Source organism: Anabrus simplex, chromosome 2, assembly GCF_040414725.1.
Source record: "Anabrus simplex isolate iqAnaSimp1 chromosome 2, ASM4041472v1, whole genome shotgun sequence".
Classification (NCBI taxonomy): Eukaryota; Metazoa; Arthropoda; class Insecta; order Orthoptera; family Tettigoniidae; genus Anabrus; species Anabrus simplex.
In genome coordinates this window covers 1,145,445,588-1,145,469,294 of record NC_090266.1, presented here as the reverse complement: position 1 = coordinate 1,145,469,294, position 23,707 = coordinate 1,145,445,588, and the positions used below count along the sequence as shown (strand labels likewise).

The 23,707-nt window shown below is 38.7% G+C and overlaps 1 protein-coding gene across 3 annotated transcripts in view; it reads right to left on the bottom strand.

Annotated features, from left to right (window-relative positions):
• Pat1 (Protein interacting with APP tail-1) overlaps positions 1-23,707 on the bottom strand; it is a 249,915-nt gene that overhangs the window by 103,142 nt on the left and 123,066 nt on the right. For all 3 annotated transcript variants that reach the window (XM_067139744.2, XM_067139745.2, XM_067139746.2), the window contains one exon: positions 2,137-2,400. In XM_067139744.2, the coding sequence (XP_066995845.1) occupies positions 2,137-2,400 (264 nt within the window). The remainder of the gene's footprint in view (positions 1-2,136; positions 2,401-23,707) is intronic.

The following is a 23,707-nucleotide window of genomic DNA, read 5'->3' as shown; positions in this document are numbered from 1 at the left end:
CTATGGACTGATGACTCAAACAACAACACAAGCAATACTGTACATATTTATGCATGATTTAAGTGCTGATAGAATCTGAGGATGTTCTTGTAGAACGAAACATGTCATTCTTTGTGTAATAATGTGTACTTTTTACAGGTATGTTTACAGTGTTGTAATTTTTACTGAAATTTTGTGTGTTTGACAGACTGGAAAGTTTTTTATGCAACATTACACATATACAATACAAACAGAAAAATTATATTTTGCTTTCATCAAAGTATCCTCCCCCATGATTTAATCATTGCCTCACAAACTCGAGCCATGCAGCTTATCAGTTCTTGTAGGTATTCCGGGACTACATTATTCCACGCATCCTTAATAATGTTCCAGACATGTTCCTTGCCTGACGTATGAACTTCCTGGATATGCCGGTTCACTTCACTCCACCACCATTTCAATAGGATTATAATCAGGGCATTAAGGCAGCCAGCCCACATCTTTCAGAACCTTCTGTTCTTCATTTGATGCAATGTCCTTCATACAATATGCTAACCAATATTCTGAGTCATCATCCTGTTGCAAGTTGAGCCCTTTCCCTATCAGACGCAATCCACATGATCCGTACGTCCTATTTTCACAGCGTCTCAAACTCAATCGCCTCAAAGCATCCCCAAACTTAATAGAACCCCCACCATGTTTAATTGTAGGTAGAATACACTGCTGGACCACACTTTCTCCTTCACGCTGGCAAACGAATAACCTCTTACTGGTACCAAAGACTTGGAACTTCGATTCAATTGTAAGTACAACTTCCTTCCAATCATCAGGTGTCCAATTATGGTGTTTCCTAGCCCATTCAAATCTCTTCTTTTCATTGATTAGCTTCAGAAGGGGTTTCCCTGCTGCCACACGTCCTTTTTACTGTTGCAACAGATGTATTCACCTTGTTCATTTCTACTAGTTCTGCGTGTTGTTGTGGCACAGTTTTGAACCTATGAATCTGTCATTACTTTAAGTTTTTTAAAGAAGTTGCCCTGGCCGTGTTAAGTCCTGCTGTCTTCTAGCAATGAAGGGTGTACTGTACTTCCCCTACAGACACACCACATTGTTTTGCAATTTAATGGTAGGTAATGCTTCTTCGAGTGATACAATTGCAGAAGTTTTTCCTGTGGATATCTCCAGTCTTGGAGCCATACTAAGGATTCACACCCTGCAATTGTCACTTAAAGAGGCTGAAATGCAATCAACGAAGTAGAATGCATTCTAGAAAAACCTGAAGTTAATCATGGACTTCCGAACACTACGGGGAACAACAAAGACATGTCCAATGCGCCTTCAACCTTCAACTAGGTAAACAAACATACTTGCTCAGGTTGTTATGGTTTATACACAGAGCACACATGTGGGGAAACTGAAGCATAAACCTGACATTTCTACAAATGCTTTACTATTCCTTTACTTCCTCAACCATAACCAACAGATTTATACTGCATTTACAGGGAATTTTATGTAAATTATTATTTGTATTGAATTTAATGAACATGCATATAAAAATGGGAAAAAGCAAACAAGAAAGTTTACAACAGTGGTAGAAGATGAGGAAATTAGAATTGAAACAGAAATTTCAACAAATAACAACAAACTGTAGTAATATAAAATTTTCTATGAAGAAAAAAAAGGTACACCTACAGTGAAATTACCCATGCCTTGTTCTGTACTTAGGCTGACTTGGCTACACAGAAGCAAAAGCTGGGAGCAGTCAAGGATATCACTTTTATGAGCTGAAAGTAGCAATGATGTTTGCTGATATGAAACGGTTTGAAATCAGGAGTGTGAAAGAAAAGAAGGGTCAAATAAGGAATGAAATATTGGATGCAACTGTATTTATCAACCAAATGTAAATACAAGAGCAGAAATTATCTTAGAAATAAGTGGACTGCACTGTAAAAGGCATAGGTAGATCTAGGTGAAGATTTATTAGACTCCACATTAAATGATTTTAAGTTAAGAGGTACAAACCAAAGGAGGTCATATCAAATGAGGGTTAGTGTAGATGTTCAGTTCATTTGAAGATGCCTGAATGCCATGTGTGGGTGAAAGTACTCCTGTACGCATTATAAAATTACAAGTGCACCCAACAGTAGCACAACTTACCTCATAGATGGACACACTCTGACGAACACGATCGTGATTTATCAGGAAAAATCCATAATCCATAAGGGCATCCGCATACCGAGGATCGTTCACATCGAATACCTCATTGGCTAGACACAATACTTCACGAGCCAACAAGGCAGCTCGTTTGAATTCCCTCTTCACCACGCAGGCTTTGGAAGCTTGGCGAAATACCTCAATGATTACACATGGGGGCAGTTCAGTCGTAATTGCTCTCAAAGATTCAACTGCCCAATAGTGTGCCTGTTTGGGTGGAAACACACATTTAATTAGCAAGTAGATATAATTATCTTTACAGTTTATCACTATTAGGAAATAAGATTTTAATGAAACAAACTTGTAGGCATGATCGGTCAGATATAGTGATAATGTACAGGAAACCACTTTATTTCACGAGACAGGAAGAAGGCAAGTGGCAAAGTCAGACTTTTCAGATTTTAAATTACACCACCATCCCTTGATTGTATAGTTCAATTATGCCTCAACGTAAACGTGCACTACTGAGTGTACCAGAAACCCTGGTCTAACATTGGTTTTGAAGTATTCCAAAGGTTAAAAAACGTGCCGCACACCAGCGAGCAGTGGGCTACAGCGAAAATGTGGCGAGTGACGTGGAAGCCAGTTCAAACTCACCCAGGCTACGATACGTCACTGGTCGATTTTTCCATACCTTCTACCCTTAATAACTCTTATTTAATTATGATACAAATTATGATACACCCCATTTTAATACCGAAAATACTACCAAGTTTCATTAAAATTCACCACAGATTAATAAAGTTATTGATAGAGGAACGAAACAGCTGCAGTCTCCGCGACCCCAGTATAAAACGGGACACAAATCAGTCTTGTCCCCCAGTCGAACCTGTACGGTTCCTTGCTGGTGGTTGTCATTGCTATGATATGTCGAAGTTATAGAGTACGAGTCTTCGATACTCTGCAAAAATAATGGTGAAAACACATACTTAATATTTCTCTGTCTACGTACTTAGCCATGTAGTTAGCGAGTGTGATAATTTGAACATTTTCAAGAGACTAAAATCTTGTGTATCAGAATTCTTATGTTCGTAAACTGTGCATCGATATTTTTAAGAGTTTTCACGAATAAAACTTTGAAATATTAGTAACTTTCTTGACAGTGCTAGTCTTCATGGGAAATAGTTCCACATTATTGGTGAACTTATGATATTGTGTAAACGAAATAGATTTTCACTATTCAGAAATTGAGTTAACAATATTATTCCACCTCTTTAAACACAATCTTGTGAATGAACAGGGCTAATTTTCGCTCAATAGTTTGCATTCTAGCAGTGTCGTATATAAATGTAAAAGTGCGTGTGAATGGGACTAATTTCACACATTAGGCATTTTACTTCTACCAGCCACTTGAAGTGATTGTCATTTAACTCAGTGTGAATAATATTCCCATGGCATCTAGCAGTGTTCATTTCAATGAATAAACTCTCCAAATAACTGAAAATAGAATCAAAGTGATCTTGAAATCCTGGAGGACCCGACGAGCGTTTGAGTCCTCAATTCTCCGAACATTTAGAGCACTATTTACCGTTGTTTTTTGTATACTTAATTTCACAAGTGCAAGTGATATTAGGAAGTGTGCAGATTTGATTTCATTAACAATCGGCTGCAAAAATCTTGTTTTTCGTCTCAAGTCAGAAACTAGTGCAGTTCACTTTAAAGAACTGTCTTGCCGTTTGATTTCATTGAGATTCAACATGAAATACGAGCATTTCTTTAATCCCTTCATGGGAACAGTGAAAATGAATTATAAATTACACCTCCATACTCGTCCATCCTACAAGTCCAGGTGACTTACACATGCTTGCTCCATTATTCCACATGAATGAAACCTGCAACTTGAACCCCAAGACATTCCAGAACATCTAGAACTTCAAGACCGTCCGGAGCAGCCCTCGAGGGATTGGTACGTGGTTCCGTGGTGCCGAGAGATGTTCGACGCGGGACATCACCAGCAGCAGGACGGAAGCACATTGTGCCAAGTGATCTCCAACTGTACTGAGGTGATGTTACGTAGGTGGTTTGAAAAGTTCTCGGAATGTACTGGAATTAAGTATCTTACCTCGGTGGAACTGCTTTTATTTTTCAACACAGTCTCCCTGTAGACTAATGCATTTGGTCCAGCGATGTTCCAATGCCTTGAACCCATCTCGAAAATGAGATTCCTCCAGGCCTGCAAAATACCTCTCCAATTCGGCTGTCAATTCTTCCCTTGCAGAAAATCTCCGTCCACCGAGGAGAATTTTCAGCTTGGAGAATAGATGAAAGTCTGATGGTGCCAAATCAGGTGAATAAGGTGGATGTGGCAACAATTCGTACCCCAGTTCATGAAGTTTTGCCATGGCAATAACACTTGTGTGCGGCGGAGCGTTGTCCTGATGAAAGATGACTTTTTTCCTTGCCAAACCAGGCCTTGTTTCGCGTATCTTTTCCTGTAGTTGGTCTAGGAGGTTTGCATAGTATTGCCCCATAATTGTTTGGCCAGTAGGAAGATAATCTATCAGCAGAATGCCTTTTGCATCCCAGAAAACTGAGGCCATGACCTTTCTGGCCGAACGCACTGCCTTTGTTTTCTTTGGTGGTGGTGAATCAGCATGTTTCCACTGCTTTGACTGCTGTTTTGTCTCTGGGGTATAGTAGTGGACCGAAGTTTCATCTGTAGTCACAAACCGGCGCAAAAAATCTTGTTGGTTGCACTGAAAACGGGCCAGACTTTGTTCGGACATTTCCAATCTGGTGCGTTTATTGTCCAATGTCAAGAGCCGCAGCACCCATCTTGCAGATAATTTTTTCATACCCAATTCTTCGATTAAAATATAATATACCCATTCAGAAGACATCCATACAGCTTCAGCAATCTCCCGCACTTTCAGTCGACGATCCTCCATGATCATTTTATGCACTTTTGTGATAAATTCTGGGTTCGTAACACTTTTTGGCCGTCCACTACGCAGATCATCCAAGCTCTCCCAACCAAATTTAAACTCGCTGGTCCACTTGACAACAGTTGAAAATGAAGGAGCAGAGTCCCCCAGTGTCTTCTGAAAGTCGGCATGAATTTCCTTTGCTTTCATACCTTTCTTTACAAAGTATTTAATCACTGCTCGAATCTCAGTTTGTTTTTTTTTTGCTAGGGGCTTTACGTCGCACCGACACAGATAGGTCCTATGGCGACGATGGGATAGGAAAGGCGTAGGAGTTGGAAGGAAGCGGCCGTGGCCTTAATTAAGGTACAGCCCCAGCATTTGCCTGGTGTGAAAATGGGAAAAAACGGAAAACCATCTTCAGGGCTGCCGATAGTGGGATTCGAACCTACTATCTCCCGGATGCAAATCTCAGTTTTTTTTCCATTGTCACAAATCACTACGCAGGAACAACAACAAAGAGTCATCACTACCACACTCCTGCAGCTAGAGCACTGACGCGTCACGTGTTCACTCACAAAGGATGTGTGATTATTGCGCGGGAACCTCGTTGCTCTAGCACTGACATCTAGTGGTGATTCCGAGAACTTTTCAAACCGTCCTCGTATCTTGACTGTGTTTAATAAAACAGCAGTTTAAAATAGACATGAACTTCATTCAAAGTAAAAGACTCTCACTCCCTGTACCTGCTCCAATTTAATGTACCGTACACTCCTTGCGTTCATCTCCTGCTCTTCAAGCACGAAGTATGTGTATTTCCTGGTACAATAGCAATAAGAGTTAACAATGAATGACAACATCACTACAGTTTTTCCAGTACACAATTTCCCTCAGAGTGTATTCAACCAAATTTATTCATTCACATTCTTTGTTAAACTATGCTGAAATTGAGCTGGCTTGTGAACCACGGGCAATGACAGAGTAGTTATGATGGTCGATATAACCAGATACTATTGAATAGGAGTGGTCATACCTAACATACCAAGCTGCAGGCCTCCTTGTATCCAGGGAACTCAGACTATCCAATCCACCATGGTCCCTAACTCTCAGAGTTAAAAGCTCACTTGAACTACATTTAAGTTACTTTCTTTGTTTGTTTTACATTGCACTGATACAGAATGGTCTTAAGGCAACGATGGAATAGGAATGGGCTAGAATTGGGAAGGAAGCGACCATGGCCTTAATTAATGTACAACCCTAGCATCCGACAGGTGTAAAAATGGGAAACGGTACAAAACCATCTTCAGGACTACCAAAACTGGAGTTCAAACACCCAACTCCTGAAAGCAAGGTGACAGCTATGTAACCCAAACAAAGTAGCCTACTCGCTCGGTATTTACAATTTTACGACGAATAGAGAGCTGTAGTAAAGATCATGAGAAAAGAGGGTCTAGTGCTCAGGAGAGATTTGAGGGCTGGATAAAGGGGTAAATGTGGAGAAATTGACAGAAGTGACAAATTATAACATGACTTCTGTGCGACGCTTTATTCAATCTTCAAGCTTAAGGCTATCCACCACTTTCCTTGGGACAGCAAAAGTATTAGATCTAATTATATAATTACTGCTTTGTCTGGTTCTGTAGCTTCCCTTCCCATAGGGTTATTATTATTATTATTATTATTATTATTATTATTATTATTATTATTTATTTTCCTTAAACTGTACATGTACAATTTAGGGGTGGTAGAAGAGAAAGGGCAAGCCCCACATACACGGAAATGCCTCCATCTCCACATGTGTACATAAACTATACTGAATATTTACATATAAACTTATGTAGACAATTTTAAATTTACATATTTACACTACAAACACTGTGCCCTTAGAATAATAATTATCTTGATTTATCCTGAAAATATTACAGTAAGAACACCCAGCCATTTATACTCTCACTCAGACCCCTGTATACACACTGATTCACAACCACTCCCACACGCGCACGCACACATATTCGCCCACATACACCTGTACTTGCACCCATCCTTCTTGCAATTCTAATTTATACAAGTAATATACATCGCATATGGGTTTCTATTTACATATACATTTTCTTTACTTCGCGGAGGAAGTGAGGAAGAGGAAGCAGCTTTACCTCTGATGGTATAAGGTTCCAGGTACGAGCAGCCCTTGCGTAAAACCCATTTAAATATGAGGTTGTTCTAGCGAAGGGAGGGACAAGAGTAACTCCTTGGCCTCTTGTAACAGAGCAGTAATTGAGCTGCAGGCGGTGGAAAGGGGAGAGGTGTGTGTTGTCCGTCAGGGATTTCCTAAGGAAGGCTACATCTATTTGTGTACGTAACGAGTTCACTGGTGGCAATGACCTGGTTGTGTGTAAGGGGATGGGTTTGTTAATTAAACGTTCTGCTTGTCGCTGGATACTCTCTAGTTTCCTGATATTTTCCGTTGTCGTTGGATGCCAGGAAGGAAGGCCACATAATAGTATGGGCCGCACTAGGGAAATATAAGCCGTTCGTAGGGCTTTACTTCGTAGGGTTGGCATTCCAGCTGTAAAACAGGGCAGAATCCACATATCCGTCACAGTTCGCACCCATGACCTCACACGGAAAAGCAACAGAAGTAGTAGTAGTTGGTTCTGTACCTCGATGGAGGCATGCTGACCTTTGAGCCAATGAAACTAATCTGGGGCAGGCTGTGGGATTTTAACCACAGATAATACCTATAGTTCATGGTTGGGTGTTTGTTCTCTCTCTCAGAGAGAGAGAGAGAGAGAGAGCAAGAAAGAGCAGAAATACTCTACCTCCACAAAGGGCTGTGATAGACACACAAGTACTACGATATTATGTAACAGCCTTTCAATTTGGAAGACTGTAAAGAATGTACAGCAGCCGCTTTCTTGATCAGTCTGCTCGGAACCAGACCCTTGATAGATAAGGAAAGGGACTGTTAAATTGACAAAATTGAAACAACTGGTCTATCCAGCAATTTATAGCACTATAATTTAAGATGTTTTAAACAATATTTTCAAGCATATTACGCCCAGAAAATGCCTAAAATTGGCATCCGCTATTGTAAGCGATAAGCAATATGAAATGCAGTGCATCTTGGATGCGAGCGGGTCGGGGTGGGAAACAGTGCTCACAACCATGGAAAACCAGAAGCAACATTATTCACAGCATGGCTGAGTGGCTTAGACGGTTGAGGGTTGGCCTTCTGAACCCAACTCGGAAGGTTCGATCCTGACTCAGTTCGATGGTATTTGAAGATGCTCAAATACGTCACCTTCGTGTCAGTAGATTTGCTGTCATGTAAAATAACTCCTGCGAGACAAAATTCCGGCATATCCGAAAAACGTAATTAAAATAGTCAGTGGGACATAAAAACAATAATGTTATTATCTGTTACATTATTCACAAGGCTTGGCCAGTTAAGAGGGCATCCACTGTACTAGTATTCACCGAATTTTCAAAACCCAGACCATTATCTGAAGTAAAGATAACATACCCAGAGATGTAAAAAATGATGTCTTTGTCTTCAAGGATAGAAAATCTTCAGACTAAGGACCTTACCAGTAAATAAAATGTTCCAAAAAATAAATATTAGGTCCAGGATATCAAAAAGGAATGGATGGCATAGAAAGATAATACAGTCAGCAGTACACAAAGTAGTAGTACTAGCTTTTCTGTATGCAGAATTGACGAGTTAACTGTCTAAACTGCAGCAGTAATGTTATCAAGCGGAGATGAGTGGCAGAGACAGAGTGCATCTTAATGAACTCAGTGATAAGGAGCTTGGGATATTATCATAGGTCATAATATTTAGTTTTCTTCCAGCTCAGCATATTAGGCCATTTGAGGCCTAGAATTTCAATCCCACCAATTAAGTCCTTCCCCCCTCCCCCTCCTCACTCTTTGAGTGAGCACTCCTTCATGTTTCTCTTCTATTTAGATAGTCATCTTTATCTTTCAGATCATTGGGCCGATGACCTTTGATGTTAGGCCCCATAAACAACAAGCATCATCATCATCATCATCATCATCTTTCAGATCATTAGGGTTAATAAAGTACATAGTTTTGTAACTTAAAAAAGCAATCACAACTACCACCATTGCCAATTAGTTTGTATTTCCCTGACAGTGATGTTTGCAGCTGACTGACTCTGTAATAAAAACTTAAATTTGTTATAATCTTCATTATTATAGCTCTAATAAGTGTTCGAATGTGGATAAAATACGTAAATAACAGTTCAACACTAAATATATACACATCAGATTTAAAAGATAAGAAATGGTATCTTTGAAATCATTTTTGTTATTTACATGTTTTAGATAGAACTAATATTTCTGGAGATATTTGGAAGTTTGGGAAAATTGCAATAATCAAGTACATCTCATACGGTAGAACTGCATGAAACATAAAAAGACTGGGCTTTATGTTTTGTACAACTTTAAAAACAAAAACAGAGAGAGAGAGAGAGCGAGAGCAAGAGAGAGAGAGAGAGAGAGTTATGGAAGAGAACCTGAAAGAAGAGGACCTGGGTTCAAGACAGGACAGAAGACAGACTGCTGATCAAGGGCACTGATGATATAGATAAGACAGAGCACCCTAAACTGTCAAGATATGAAGGGGGAGAGGCAGAGGGTGAGAGGCTAATGATGACAAGAAGTAAGAATAAGGAAAGTAATGGAGGAGGAAGTGGGAGTAAGCTGTAACTAGAATGGAAAGTAGGATTCATAAATACAGAAGGCCTGCTAGGAAAAAGAAACAATAAAGAGGTGATAAAGGTAGTTGAAAGTTATGAGATTGTAGCACTATTGGAGACTTGGATACAACCGGGTACGGAGATAACTTGGGGGGGGGGGGTTTCACAGTTAAAAGTAAAGCAAAGAAAAAAACATAAGGAGAAGGGACGAGCACCTGGGGGAATAGTAGTGTTAATTAAGGAAGAAATCAACGAGTTGGTGGAGGAAACTGAGAATGATTTAGATGAAGTATTATGGTTAAGATGTAATATAGGAAGAGAGGAGGGAAAAGAAAGAAAGACATGTATAGCGTGTGTATATTGTCACCCCAAGGGATCTCCGTACGTGAATGATAAACTGCTGGAGGAGCTACTCTTGAAAGTCAGTATAATCAGGGAGAAGTTTGAAGAAGATGGGATATTACTGATGGGTGACTGGAATGCCAGGATAGGGGAGCTATTCCCAATGTTCTAGAAAGAAGAGGAAGTAGATTTAAGGGTAGAAAGAAGAAGCAAAGATAAGGAAAGAAACAGCTATGGGGGGTTGCTATTTGAGTTCTGTGAGGCAGGAAAATTCTACATTTTAAATGGCTTTTGGGAGAGGGACAATGAAGGAAAATTGACATATATAACTGCTAAAGGGGGAAGTGTGATTGACTTAGTGTTGTGTTCGGGGGATATACTAAGGAAAATTAGGACTGAAATTGCAGACTGGATAGAGTCACACCACGCACCGATAGGGGTATGGCTAGAAAGGAATATAGCGGAAGAAAGGACAGGGCTTAAAAATAGAGTGGAAGAGAGGGGCAGAAGCTATTCCACATATATATGGACCGAGAAGTCTTCTAGAAACTTAGAGGACTTTATGAAACAGGAGGTGCAGCTAATAAAATGTGGGTGGGAAGCGGCGTTAGAGGAAAATAATATAGATAGGGCATCAGACCTAATTGAGTATCCTATGAGGGCGGCACAGATGAAGAAAGGAAGGGATGGGAGGAAGAATGGTTTGGATGGGTGGTACGAAATTGTAAGATTCTAAGGGGCCAAGTTCTAAAGGCTTTAAAAAAATATAGACTAAGTGAGGATAGGGAGGATAGAGAAGCTTTCTGTAGGTTAAGGAAAGAATACAAAAAGAAAATTGATGAGAGAAAGATGTCATGGATTACAGAACAAACAGAGGTGATCAACAGGGAACGCAAATTAAACCAAGCAGAGAGAGTATGGGAAAGAATAAACAGAATTAACAGAGGAAGGAAAAGGGTTGAGAAAGCTGTAATCGGCTATGACCAATGGGTAACCTACTTCAAGGGCTTGTTAGGCACCAGGAATAGGTGGAAATGTGAGGACGGGATGAAGAACACTTGGAGTAATTTAGAAATTAGTATAAACGAACTATACAAAGTGATATCTATAGAGAAAATACAAGAGGTATTAGGTAAACTTAAGAACAAATCGGCAGGGGGTAGGAATGGAATAAATAAATTATGCTGGAAAAAAGTGTGGAATTACAGGCAAATTAGGGAGGGAATAGTTAAATTATGCAACAGGATCTTTGACAGCGGCACCATTCTAAAAGAATGGGAAGGCGGAATCATCTGCCCAATTTACAAAAAAGAAGGAAGCAAGAACACACCAAGTAACTGTCAAGAAATAACGTTACTAGACTCGCCGAGTAAGACTTATGCAGGGGTTTTGGCTAATAGGTTATCAAGCTGGGCAGAAACCCAATCAATAAAGTCAATATTTCAAGGAAGATTCCAAAAAGGGAGACAAACCGTAGACAATATTATGACAGGATGATACTGAATAAATATTTAAGTAGAGAAAGAGGATGCGTGTACCTAGCGGCCATTGACTTTGAAAAAGCCTTCGATACGGTTAGCAGACAAGTACTGGTAGAAAAAATAGGCAGGTTAGGGGTCTCAAGAAAAATGATACAAGCTATAGAAGCGTTATATGGGAAGGTCCATTGCTGCGTCAGGGTAAAAGAGAATTTAATCATTCAGCCCATAGACTGTAAGACGGGGCTAAAACAAGGCTGTAAACTTTCGCCGCTGCTATTTTTACTGTTTATTAATGACATTTTGAAAGGGCATGGAAGAGAAAAACGGGCAGTGTCTGTTATGAACTATCTAGATATACCGGGCTTGATTTTTGCAGATGATGTCATATTAATGGCTTCGACGAGGGGCAGTCTCCAAAGGAGTCTGGGGTAAGCTATCAGAATACGCAAAGAAGTGGGCATTAAAAGTTAACTGCAACAAATCTAAGGTATTAACTATAAGCAAAGTCAAGAGGCGAAAAGTGAAAAAGAAATGGAAGTTACAGGGAGAATACATAGAAGAGATAGTATATGTATGTACGTTCAGTCCGTCAGCGATTCCGCTGGTGGGATCCTCAACAGCTCTGCCATCAACTGTCATAGATGGCCTAGGCATCACTGAAGAGGCGTACTAGGGAAATGAGGAGTGCACCAACCGACCCTATGAGGAGTAGGTAGTTTCCCCGTTGCTTTCCTCACCGAGCCAGAAGTTGCTATTACATATCAGTCTGCCAAGCCGACTGAAATGCATGCACCAACCGACCCCATGAGCAATATTTTCACACCATTCATAGCAGGGACTGGCTGCAGAAGGAATGGCATTACTAGTATCACTCATAACTCAGTCACTTTTATTTTGTCAAAGCCAAGGCTAAAGCTGAGACAGATCATTGAAAGTAACAAAATTGCTCTAGCCCATACCAGAAGACATAGTGCACTGTAAACACTAGGTCCCACCAGCAAAGGCACAGAAGAGGTAGACAAGATAGAATACTTAGGAGTGGTACTAAACAGAAGGGGGAGGGATGATCATATCAAAAAGGCAAAGTGGACAGGGGTGGCAACACTTTCAAAGGTCAAAATCTTAATTGCAAAATTCCCGGGGATAAGCTATAGGATATTGAGACTGGTGTATAGGACGACAGTAATGAGTAAAGTACTGTATGGGGCAGAAATTTGGGGGCTGGAAAAAAAAAAAAATTGGATTCGCTAAATCAAGTCACATAAGTTTAGTAAAATATGTATGAGGCTACCTCAATGCACCGTGAACGTGGGAGTGGCATTATTATGTGGAGAATACATGCAAGTAGACTGCGCTCGGAGGGTTCTAAACTATCTGATGAGACTGAGGAGAGGACAGGGTGGCGCAGTGGTCCAGGAGGCCTTTAAGCAACACGAAAAGAGTATGTACACAGAGAGTTGGTTGATGTTAATTAAAACCTATGTGGAGAGGATAGGGTTAAGTTATATCTGGACGGAGATATGGAAGGGTAAAGGGAGCAGGGGGCAGAGAGCGATGATAGCCAGAATTAAGGACATCAAAAAGCAAGGGTTGTTAGAGGAATGCGGCAAGAGAGCTTCTCTGAGTTTATTCTACAAGGTACGCCAAGTCTCTAAGATTAGTATAAAATTTGGAAATAATATATGGAAAGGGGAGTTGATTTGGTAGATAATGGGGCTGCATAAGAATAAGGGTTGGATCAAGAGAAATGACAACTCAGTATGTATTCGATGTGAAAAGAAGATGGACGATCTAAATCTGATTGGGGAATGTGAGAAAACGGAGGTTTTGAGAAAGAAATTTTTAAGTGAGAAACAAATAGCGTGGTGCAAACATAAGGATATTACAAGAGTTATTGCTTGGTTAATTAAGGAGTGGAACAGTGAAAACAATTTGAACAAATATCTAAGTGCCGTGAGATATCTGTGTGAAAAAATGTATTTAGAAGATTGCATAGTTGTAAATAGTGATGATGCAAGTAAACAAACAAATCTGTGTCTAAATAGTTAGATGGTAGACCAGAGTCAGCAAAAAAGAAAAGGGACTAGCGCACTCAGCACAAAGTGATGTGCTATCGGGGCCAAGCGACAGTAGCAGAGATACCAACCTTCGAAGGGGGTTATCAGTAATCCCATTTTTAAGTGTGTCGACCCCCCCCCCCCCGCTGTAAATGTTTACGAGTCAAATCCAAAGCACCCCGTTTGCCCTTTCCTAAAGCAACCTATTCTAAAGTATATCATATTACAAAAAAAATTTACTCATTACTTGTTAGTTCTGCGATAAAAAATTCTTTGTAGCTTGTTTCGCACCCAGCAGCTGCTTTCCAGTGTAGGTTTGCTTGACACATACTTCTCTCTGACATGACATTTTCATCTTGAGAACCAGAAGTGATTCCAGTGTGGATGTACTTAATGTAGGCCTGAATTCTGTCTGATTTTTCCTAACGACACTGAAAACTCTTTCTGTGGGAGAGTTACTATGAGGTACACTTAGTACTGCAAATACAACATTACTTAAAGTTTTATACTTAATTTGTCCACTTTCATTTTTAAGCTTTGCAATGTTGCCCCAATTCACACCAATGTTAGGTCGATGTACAATATATTCCGCAAAAGTATCACACTGGTAAACTACAAATTTCTCTTCAAGTTTGTCATGTTCACTTACTTTGACCAAAGTTGGGAATCTTCGAACAAAGTATTCATGAGATGAATAGCAAACCTTGATTCTGAGAGATATGTCTACAACTTCGGCATGATGAAGAAATTCATCATCAAGGGGAAATTTCCTGTAATGTAACTGCAAGCTGCCATATAAAACTCTCTTACAGAATTATAAAACATGTCTTCATCACAGTCATTAACTTTCAAGTATGCCCTAGCTTTTGCTCCAATTACCAAGTCCTCATTGGCTTTCTGGTATTTCCTCCTCTTGAATTCAACACTCAAAAGGGAGGTAGTTTCTGACTGAATAGAACATGGCTGAACAAATCTGACCAAAAGGTCAGTTAAAAGAACAGTAAGTTTCCTCCTAAGAAGATGCATGGCTGAAGTATCCTGTTGCCGAAATATATTCACCAAGTTAAAATCAGGAAGTGTACTCTGTAGAAAGTAGCAAAACAGTTTTGTGTGTGGGTCTTGTATGAAAGATTTCACAGTTTCAAACTGCTTGGTGGTCTCATTTTTATGGTGGGTCTCACTACAAAACATGAGTCTCAAAGCTTCCCACTGCTCAAGAACTCTATCATTAGACTGAAGAAGTGAGAGCCAACGGGTACTAACATATTTGAAAATTTTGTGACCCTCTGTGCCACAAACAGACTGATAAACTTTCAACATGTTTTGCCTTTTAGAACTCTTATCAAGATAGTAATATAACTGAACCAAAAAGTTCTCTACATTGGCTGGTAATTGGGCTGCTGCTTTTTGTGCACAGATGTGTATGAGATGACATCAACAACCTGGGACATAAACAGAAGAATGCCTGTCCTTCACAAATTTGACAACACCTTTATTTGCCCCTATCACTGTGTATGCATTGTCAGATGAAAAAGAAATGCAATATCCCCATGGAATGGCTAAAGAAGACAATTCACTATTAATAACAGAGAAAAATTCCTCACCAGTATTGTCGGTACTCTCTAACAATGACAACGGAAGAGTTGATATTTGGCATCTCTGAACATTAAAGAAAGAGACAACTATAGGATAAAGTTTAACTGCATTTGAATCCGTACTACCATCAGTAGCCAAAGAAAAAGGCATTATTTGACAAAGTTCACTTATTTCCTTTTTGCCTCAGATGCCGTGTATTGAACTAAAGCAGAGGTTTTAGTTCTTGCACAACCATATTTCTGAGATATTTTAGAGTCGGGGAACATTGATCTAAACAAATTTCCAGCGTGATCTGAGACTAATAAATGAATATTATTCTCCAAAAGAAATGATGTGAACAGCAATTTGGCATTGTCACCGCCGTTTCATTACCTTTCACGAAGATCGATGAAACAGACTGGTTTTGTAATTTTGATTCACCGTACGTGTGATGTTTCTTGGATTCTATGTGTAGTCTGCAATCATCACGTCCGCCGTGAGCCACAGAGAAATCACACGAACACACACTGCAGAACACATGGTTTTCACTAACACGAAAAACAAGTAGGCATGGCCATTCCTTTGTGTAACCGTCTCAATATTTCTGTAACACTGCTATCTTCTTAGAAGAAGATGCAATTTGACAATTGCTCCGCTTCATTTTAAAAAACCAATCACCTCTGTTCGAATCAACGACTAGGAAAATTAGAACTGAAATGCGCTAAATATACCACTCGTTCTATGCACCGAATGCGCGCACTGGAGAACTGCAGCAGAGCGAGGAGTAGTGAGTAGCAAGGAGTAGAGCCTACCTCACGGCCGACTTCATGCGTCATTCTAGCTAAGAGAGCAGCGTATATGTATGTAGCTGGCCATGATTTCACAACTCTCGCGGGAAACAAAAGGAAGTGACGACCAAATAACTGCCAAATATGTTAAGTTGCCAACTTACAAACAATGAAATGAGGAGGGTTGACCAGTAATGCTCTAAGGGATTGAACATTTTTTACTTCTTTCCTTTTTTTCGTAGAAATTAATTTTTATCGTGACAATGTTTGATTTTCCGTAATAATTTCCCCTTCGACCGTAATGCCGTAATCACAAAGTGAAATCCGTAATCATTACGGGCAATCCGTAATAGTTGGCACCTCTGCAGTAGTACACCAAAATACTAGGTCAGTTGGCTCCGGGCACTAAACAGATGAACAAGCAACAGTCATTCTATTATTATTATTATTATTTCAAATTTCGCAATGTTGTGAGCAATCTTGCGACTAATGGCAAACGCCAATTACTTAGTTTCCTTTAGGGTATACCCTACTCCTTCAAGCATGCCTGTTTATTTTATTTGTTTTTGAGTTTGGTCCATACATTGTAATAAGCCACTGTAATTGGGACAATAAGACCTGTAGTGTGATAGATAGATAGATAGATAGATAGATAGATAGATAGATAGATAGATAGATAGATAGATAGATAGATAGATAGATAGATAGATAGATAGATAGATAGATAGATAGATAGATAGATAAATAAATAAATAAATAAATAAATAAATGTATTGCCTCTAGGCATATTTACTGTTTCTCCTGAAACAGGATAGTATTACAACCAGTAATGGAAGCACAAAAAGTAGGCCAGTCCAATGGATACCATTTGTTTACTGGCAGGTTTTATACTAGCATGGAATGAAACCTACAGGGAACTTCAGGAAAGAAGCATATCACCTTACTTGAACTGTACAATTAAACAGCAAGGAACTGCCACTGCATTTACAATGTTCAAATAATGCACTTGGATAAATCGCTGAAAAAATAACCTCGCGCAACGAAAGAAAAAATCACACAATTCGAAGACGAGGATAAATGATGCTGGTTCCCCTGTGCAAATGCATTATTTTTTTGATTTCTGTACTGTTTGTATTTTTAGATGCTTTGTACTGGCATGGAAAGTGCCCGACACCCTTAAAACATTGTGGATTATCGAACTTTCCTATGACGAGGGGATAAAGTTTCACAATTAAAATATCAAGGAAGGTTCAACCTTTTCAATACAAAACGTGTTGCATAAGATGTTCACAACATAATATTTATTAAATAGTTAGAACCGGTTTCGACGCTCATTGCGTCATCATCAGCTACAAAAATCACAAATGGGCAAAGTACATGTCATAATTGAACATCAGAAGAGTGGACAATTTTACTACTTTGTTTTTACTACATCGTTTTATCATCATATTCAGACTTTTTTGTTCAAAGCATCAGTTCAATTTTATGCACAATACTTACCCATCAAACCACTATGCTTTTATGTGTCACATCAAATCATCATATTTTACTCAAGTTCTTCTAGCTTTTAAGAAAAAGCTGTCTACCATTTGTATTCAGCTATGCAAGAGTTATTAATGCATTTTTATGACATGTACTTTGCCCATTTGTGATTTTTGTAGCTGATGACGACTCAATGAGCGTCGAAACCGGTTCTAACTATTTAATAAATATTATGTTGTGAACATCTTATGCAACACGTTTTGTATTGAAAAGGTTGAACCTTCCTTGATATTTTAATTGTGAATCTCAGTTCAATACGGGAAAATGAAGTTTTTAACTTATAATGACAAAGCTAACCAAGCAAAATTTAAAGCCCATCAATACATGGCAAAACTGGGCAAGGACATTCGTTTCTTAAAACAATGTCTATTATACAATTTAACTCCGAACTTTCTTAAAAATAACTCGAAAAAAATACAACGAAAATCTCCTCAACACTCGAAAACCCAAGCCAAGGTAAATAAAATCTGGCTTAAGAATGAAATAAGATTTTTATACAAGAAAAAATCTTTTTTAAATGAACTATATGAGACGCACCTTGAGACAGCACATTTACTTTCTAAAGCTCAATGGAATATATTCCAAAATAAAATTGCGGACAAACTGTTCTATATACTTGAACAAAAACAAGCAACACATGAGAAGGAACTTAACAACCTTAAAAATAACGCAAGGCTGAATAGTCCAACTACAACATTTCCTAACGAATCGAGTACCCGTAACCTAGAGTCTTTAATAGAACATTTTCATCCCCCAGTAGCTAACTTAACAGAAATAACACTTTCAGACAAGGAAAACGAGATCCTCCAAAAAGGACCAAAACACAATTGGCCTAATCCAAATAAAGTCAACATCACTACCACACTATTCATAGAATCCGAAACAGCCATAAATAAAATACCTTTAGACGCACAAGATGAGGTTAGATTCGATGTCAAACGAACTTTAAACAAAATCAATAACCTAAAAAACAGAACAACTCCCACTAATATTAGTTCACATAAAAAAAACTTCGCAGAACGAGAACACATTACAAAATTCGCGAAAAAAATTAAAGTTCATAACCTTATCATCACAAAAGCTGATAAGGGCAATACAACGGTCATCATGGATAAAAATGATTATATCGAAAAAACAAAGTTTTTTCAACACTGGTTCTTTCTCTTTAGTCAAAAAAGATCTGACACAGCAAATCCAACGTCTCCTAAAACAAACTTTAAAAAATACATCATTCCTTTTTACAGAACAAGAAAAAACAAGATTAATTAATATGAATCCCGGCCTGCCTACCGCTAAAGCTCTCCCCAAAATCCATAAGACCGGCGTCCCCATACGCCCCATCATCAACTATAGACCTAGCCCATTATATAAACTGGCCCAATTCATACAAAAATTTCTTAGTAAAAACTATAAATTTCAGTCGAAAAAATCTGTAAAAAACACCATCGAACTAATCGAAAAACTGAATAAATTTGAAATACTACCATTTCACACCCTTCACTCATTCGATATTAATAATATGTATCCCAGTATCAACACCAAAAAACTCCTTCCCATAATACAAAAAAACCTAAAAACATATAGTGGGCTAAGTAAACTAGAGATCCAAGACTTTATGCAGGTCCTAAAACTCGTAATACATAACAACTATTTCACATTTGATAAATGCATTTACCAACAAGATGGACTGGCTATGGGGTCGCCGGCCTCAGGAATTTTGACTGAAATTTACATAGATTTCCTAGAAGACACTGCAATTAATATCAATAACACTTTTTCAAATATACACTTCTGGTCTAGATTTGTTGATGATACTCTGGTTATTCTAGATGACAGAACGGTTAATGCAGCTACCACTCTTAATAACTTAAACAAGATTGATTCTAATATAAAATTCACATTAGAATCCGAGTCCAATTACTCGATCAATTTTTTAGACCTTACAATTAAACGACATCCTTCTTCTTTAGAATACAATATCTACAGAAAACCAACCCAAACAGCGACTACTATCAGAAATGACTCTACACATCCACACTTACTATAGTATGGTAGACTGTGCACTAAAAATACCGTTATCCAAGGAAAACCTAAAGAAGGAATTGAACACCATTCGTGCCATTGCTAAATTCAATGGTTATAACACCTCATTCATAGAACGCATCATTAACAAATGTAAACATAGACTAAAGACAACATTAACCAAAGAAAGACATAACCTTGCCCTATTCGCCACCTTCACCTTTAACGAAAACATACACAGTGTAACGAATATTTTCAAGAAAAATAATATTAAAATTTCTTACAGAACCAGCAACAGAAACATAGATATAGTTCACAATTCCAAATCAGTTAACAGGTCTGACATTTACGCAATGTCAGGCGTTTACCGTTTTCAATGCAAAAACGGTTTTTCCTCATACATCGGACAGACCGGGCGCAGCTTCAAAGATAGATACTTAGAACACGTTAATGCCATCAGATATAATAGATTTTCCGCAATAGGCCAACATATACATGACTTAAAGCATAATTTTACTACCATAGAACAAGACCTAGAAATTCTCAAAAACATAAATAAAGGCCCTTTACTCGACGTTACGGAGAACTGTTTTATTCACCTAGACCAATTTTTTAACCCTAACTTAAATCTTAACGAAATCTCAGAAAAATCCAACATTCTTTTCGACTTCCTAATAGAAGTCTTTAGAGGTATAAAAACCACGGGAGGAAAATCGATCTTTCACGCTCTCCACAGTACTCTTTTACGTCCCACACCACTGCCACTCCGCCCTCCTGACCCGCCTTAAACTCTGCCTCCCTACCCATCTCCTCTCCACTCCCCCCCCCCCCTCTTCCACCCCTCTCACTCTAACTTCGCTACTCAGTCACACCCATCTCACTTGTCCACAACTCTTCTTACACCACACACTCAGCACGCTAAACAAGGTGAGTCTCATACTCTATCATCCTTGGCCGCGACTCCATTTAGACTTTCATTTCACTAACTTAGTTTTTCTTTCCTTTCTTTTAAGACTCACCCTGTTGAGCTGAGACTAATTCGAAGATCAACCTTATTCAATCGCCCAACATCAGGTATCCCGGCCTCGACAAAATCTTTTTGTTGGTATTGCTATATAACATCGGACCTGGACTTATGTGCCTGAATTGAACATCAGAAGAGTGGACAATTTTACTACTTTGTTTTTACTACATCGTTTTATCATCATATTCAGACTTTTATGTTCAAAGCATCAGTTCAATTTTATGCACAATACTTACCCATCAAACCACTATGCTTTTATGTGTCACATCAAATCATCATATTTTACTCATGTTCTTCTAGCTTTTAAGAAAAAGCTGTCTACCATTTGTATTCAGCTATGTAAGAGTTATTAATGCATTTTTATGACATGTACTTTGCCCATTTGTGATTTTTGTAGCTGATGATGACGCAATGAGCGTCGAAACCGGTTCTAACTATTTAATAAATATTATGTTGTGAACATCTTATGCAACACGTTTTGTATTGAAAAGGTTGAACCTTCCTTGATATTTTAATTGTGAATCTCAGTTCAATACGGGAAAATGAAATTTTTAACTTACAAGGGATAAAGTTTCTCGCTTCCATGTGCATTGCAACGCACTACAATGACCCCCATCCCCCTACCGTTGTACGATTCACGGCTGGCACTTTAGCTAAATTTATAACTTCTTCGTAATGTTACTATCTGGTAAAGATTTTCATGTATGTATGTATGTATGTTTAGTCCTCAGACCGAAGGCTGGTTGGATCCTCAACAGCTTCGCCTAGGCATCACTGAAGAGGCGTACTAGGGAAATGAGGAGTGAGGTAGTTTCCCATTGCTTTCCTCACCGAGCCAGTAGTTGCAGTCTGCTAAGCCCACTGAAATGCATGCACCAACCGACCCTATGAGCAATATTTTCTCACCATTCATAGCAGGGACTGGCTGCAGAAGGAATGGCATTACTAGCATCACTCATACCTGTCACTTTCATTTTGTCAAAGCCAAGGATAAAGCTGAGACAGATCAATGAAAGTAACAAGATTGCTCTAGCCCATACCAGAAGACATAGTGCACTGTAAACACTAAGTCCCGCCAGCGGAGGCATAAGATTTTCATAGTAATTTGAATATAAAATATGTGTTTGCTGCAAGGTGATTCAGGTATTTATAAATCCCATATGATGATAAATGATCATTGCAGATGTCCAAACTGAGGTAATATGTGAATTATATAGATATGCGAGTAAATTGAATTAGTTAAACAACCTGTGAGAATGGAGTCTTCTCTGTAAATTAATAGAATGGATTTGAGATGCAGTAGTATGATATGGGAAGGTGAAGCTTGTGAGACGTCTGAGATGTTGGAATGATAAAAGATTATAATAATTATGGCTGTTGTGATATATTGAATTAGGCTGAATATATAGCCAGATAATGAATAATAAGAAGTGATGGCTCTCAAATGAATGCGTACTTGAGAACGAGCCGAGATGATAGAAAGAAAGAAAGAAAGAAAGAAAGAAAGAAATAAGGAGTACAATGTGTTTTTGTAGCCGCAGACCTGGACACACAGCTATTGTCATACACTGACGGATTTACGACGTAAGGATTTGCAGGGTCTGAGGGGAGACTGTGTTGTTTCCAACAATCTTAGTGTCTACCTCCAAGCTTCCTTTCATTTGCCAGTACAGTATCGATCCCATTCTAATGATACTTTATGAGTAACGTGAATAATTTTATGATTTTGCAAAGGATGACTCCTCCCCAGTTTCATGCATTAAATTAGCTCGTGATAGGAGTTTCATATTTTTTACCTCGGAAGATGAAGAACTTGAGTTCGACTCATGATGGAACCATGGGTTTAACCTGATACTATGGCTTGATTAAGCCATATCTTCAAGATGTTTTTTTTTTTTTTTTTTTTTTTTTTTTTTTTTTTTTGCTAGGGGCTTTACGTCGCACCGACACAGATAGGTCTTATGGCGACGATGAGATAGGAAAGGCCTAGGAGTTGGAAGGAAGCGGCCGTGGCCTTAATTAAGGTACAGCCCCAGCATTTGCCTGGTGTGAAAATGGGAAACCACGGAAAACCATTTTCAGGGCTGCCGATAGTGGGATTCGAACCTACTATCTCCCGGATGCAAGCTCACAGCCGCGCGCCTCTACGCGCACGGCCAACTCGCCCGGTCTTCAAGATGTATTGTGTGATATATGTTTGATATTTTTCTATGTAATGTGTTTACGTGTTTTATTATTCCCGAAGTGTTTTATGGTGATGGGTTCGATACAAGCGTTGATTTTACTTTGAATATAATTTGTTAGGTAAACCCAGGATACGCGTATATGTTCAGTGTAATATATAACTGTCGTGGTCAAATAGACCATGTGTTTGATATACGGCTATGCAATCTCGTGTGTAAAAGTAGATGTACTATTGGAATGCATACATTCCACAACCATGATATTTAATCAACTGTATGATTCAACAAGAAGGTGCCATTTTTTATTAGCCTATTAAATTAATAGATGCCAATTAATATCACTGTTATAGATAAATAAATCCACGTATCAGTGCGTATTAATCAAATGATTTAAGGTATGCCAAGCGACAACTACAAATGTGAATAAACTAAAAGGACGTTAAGGCATACTATATATAATTATTGCTTCTGCCTTGATTATTTCTTTGTTTATGTATTGTAATATGGCATCATCTCGTGTAGTTACCGAGTGATTTTATCAGTATAATAAAATGTTTAGCAAATATTTTCAACGAAGATTCTTCTCATTTAATAATATTAGTGTATTCCTCTCACATTATAGAAAACCCTACTTTCATTATATTTCATATAGTGTCTATTTTCTCTTACGAACATTCCACTGCCAGTATGCTTTGTGAGCTCCAGCCATTGATGCAATGGAAGTAGGGAGGACGAGACTTCAAGCCCGGGAAATGACTTCCGAAGGTTCTCATCCAACAATTCCATTTATACATCTGTTTGTGAAACCGAATTATGTAATAGTTGCCCTGATATGCCCAGGATGGGTACACTAACCAGTGCACAGTGATACGTGTAAAATCGTCAGATAGTGACAATACAGTAGGTATTAAGGAG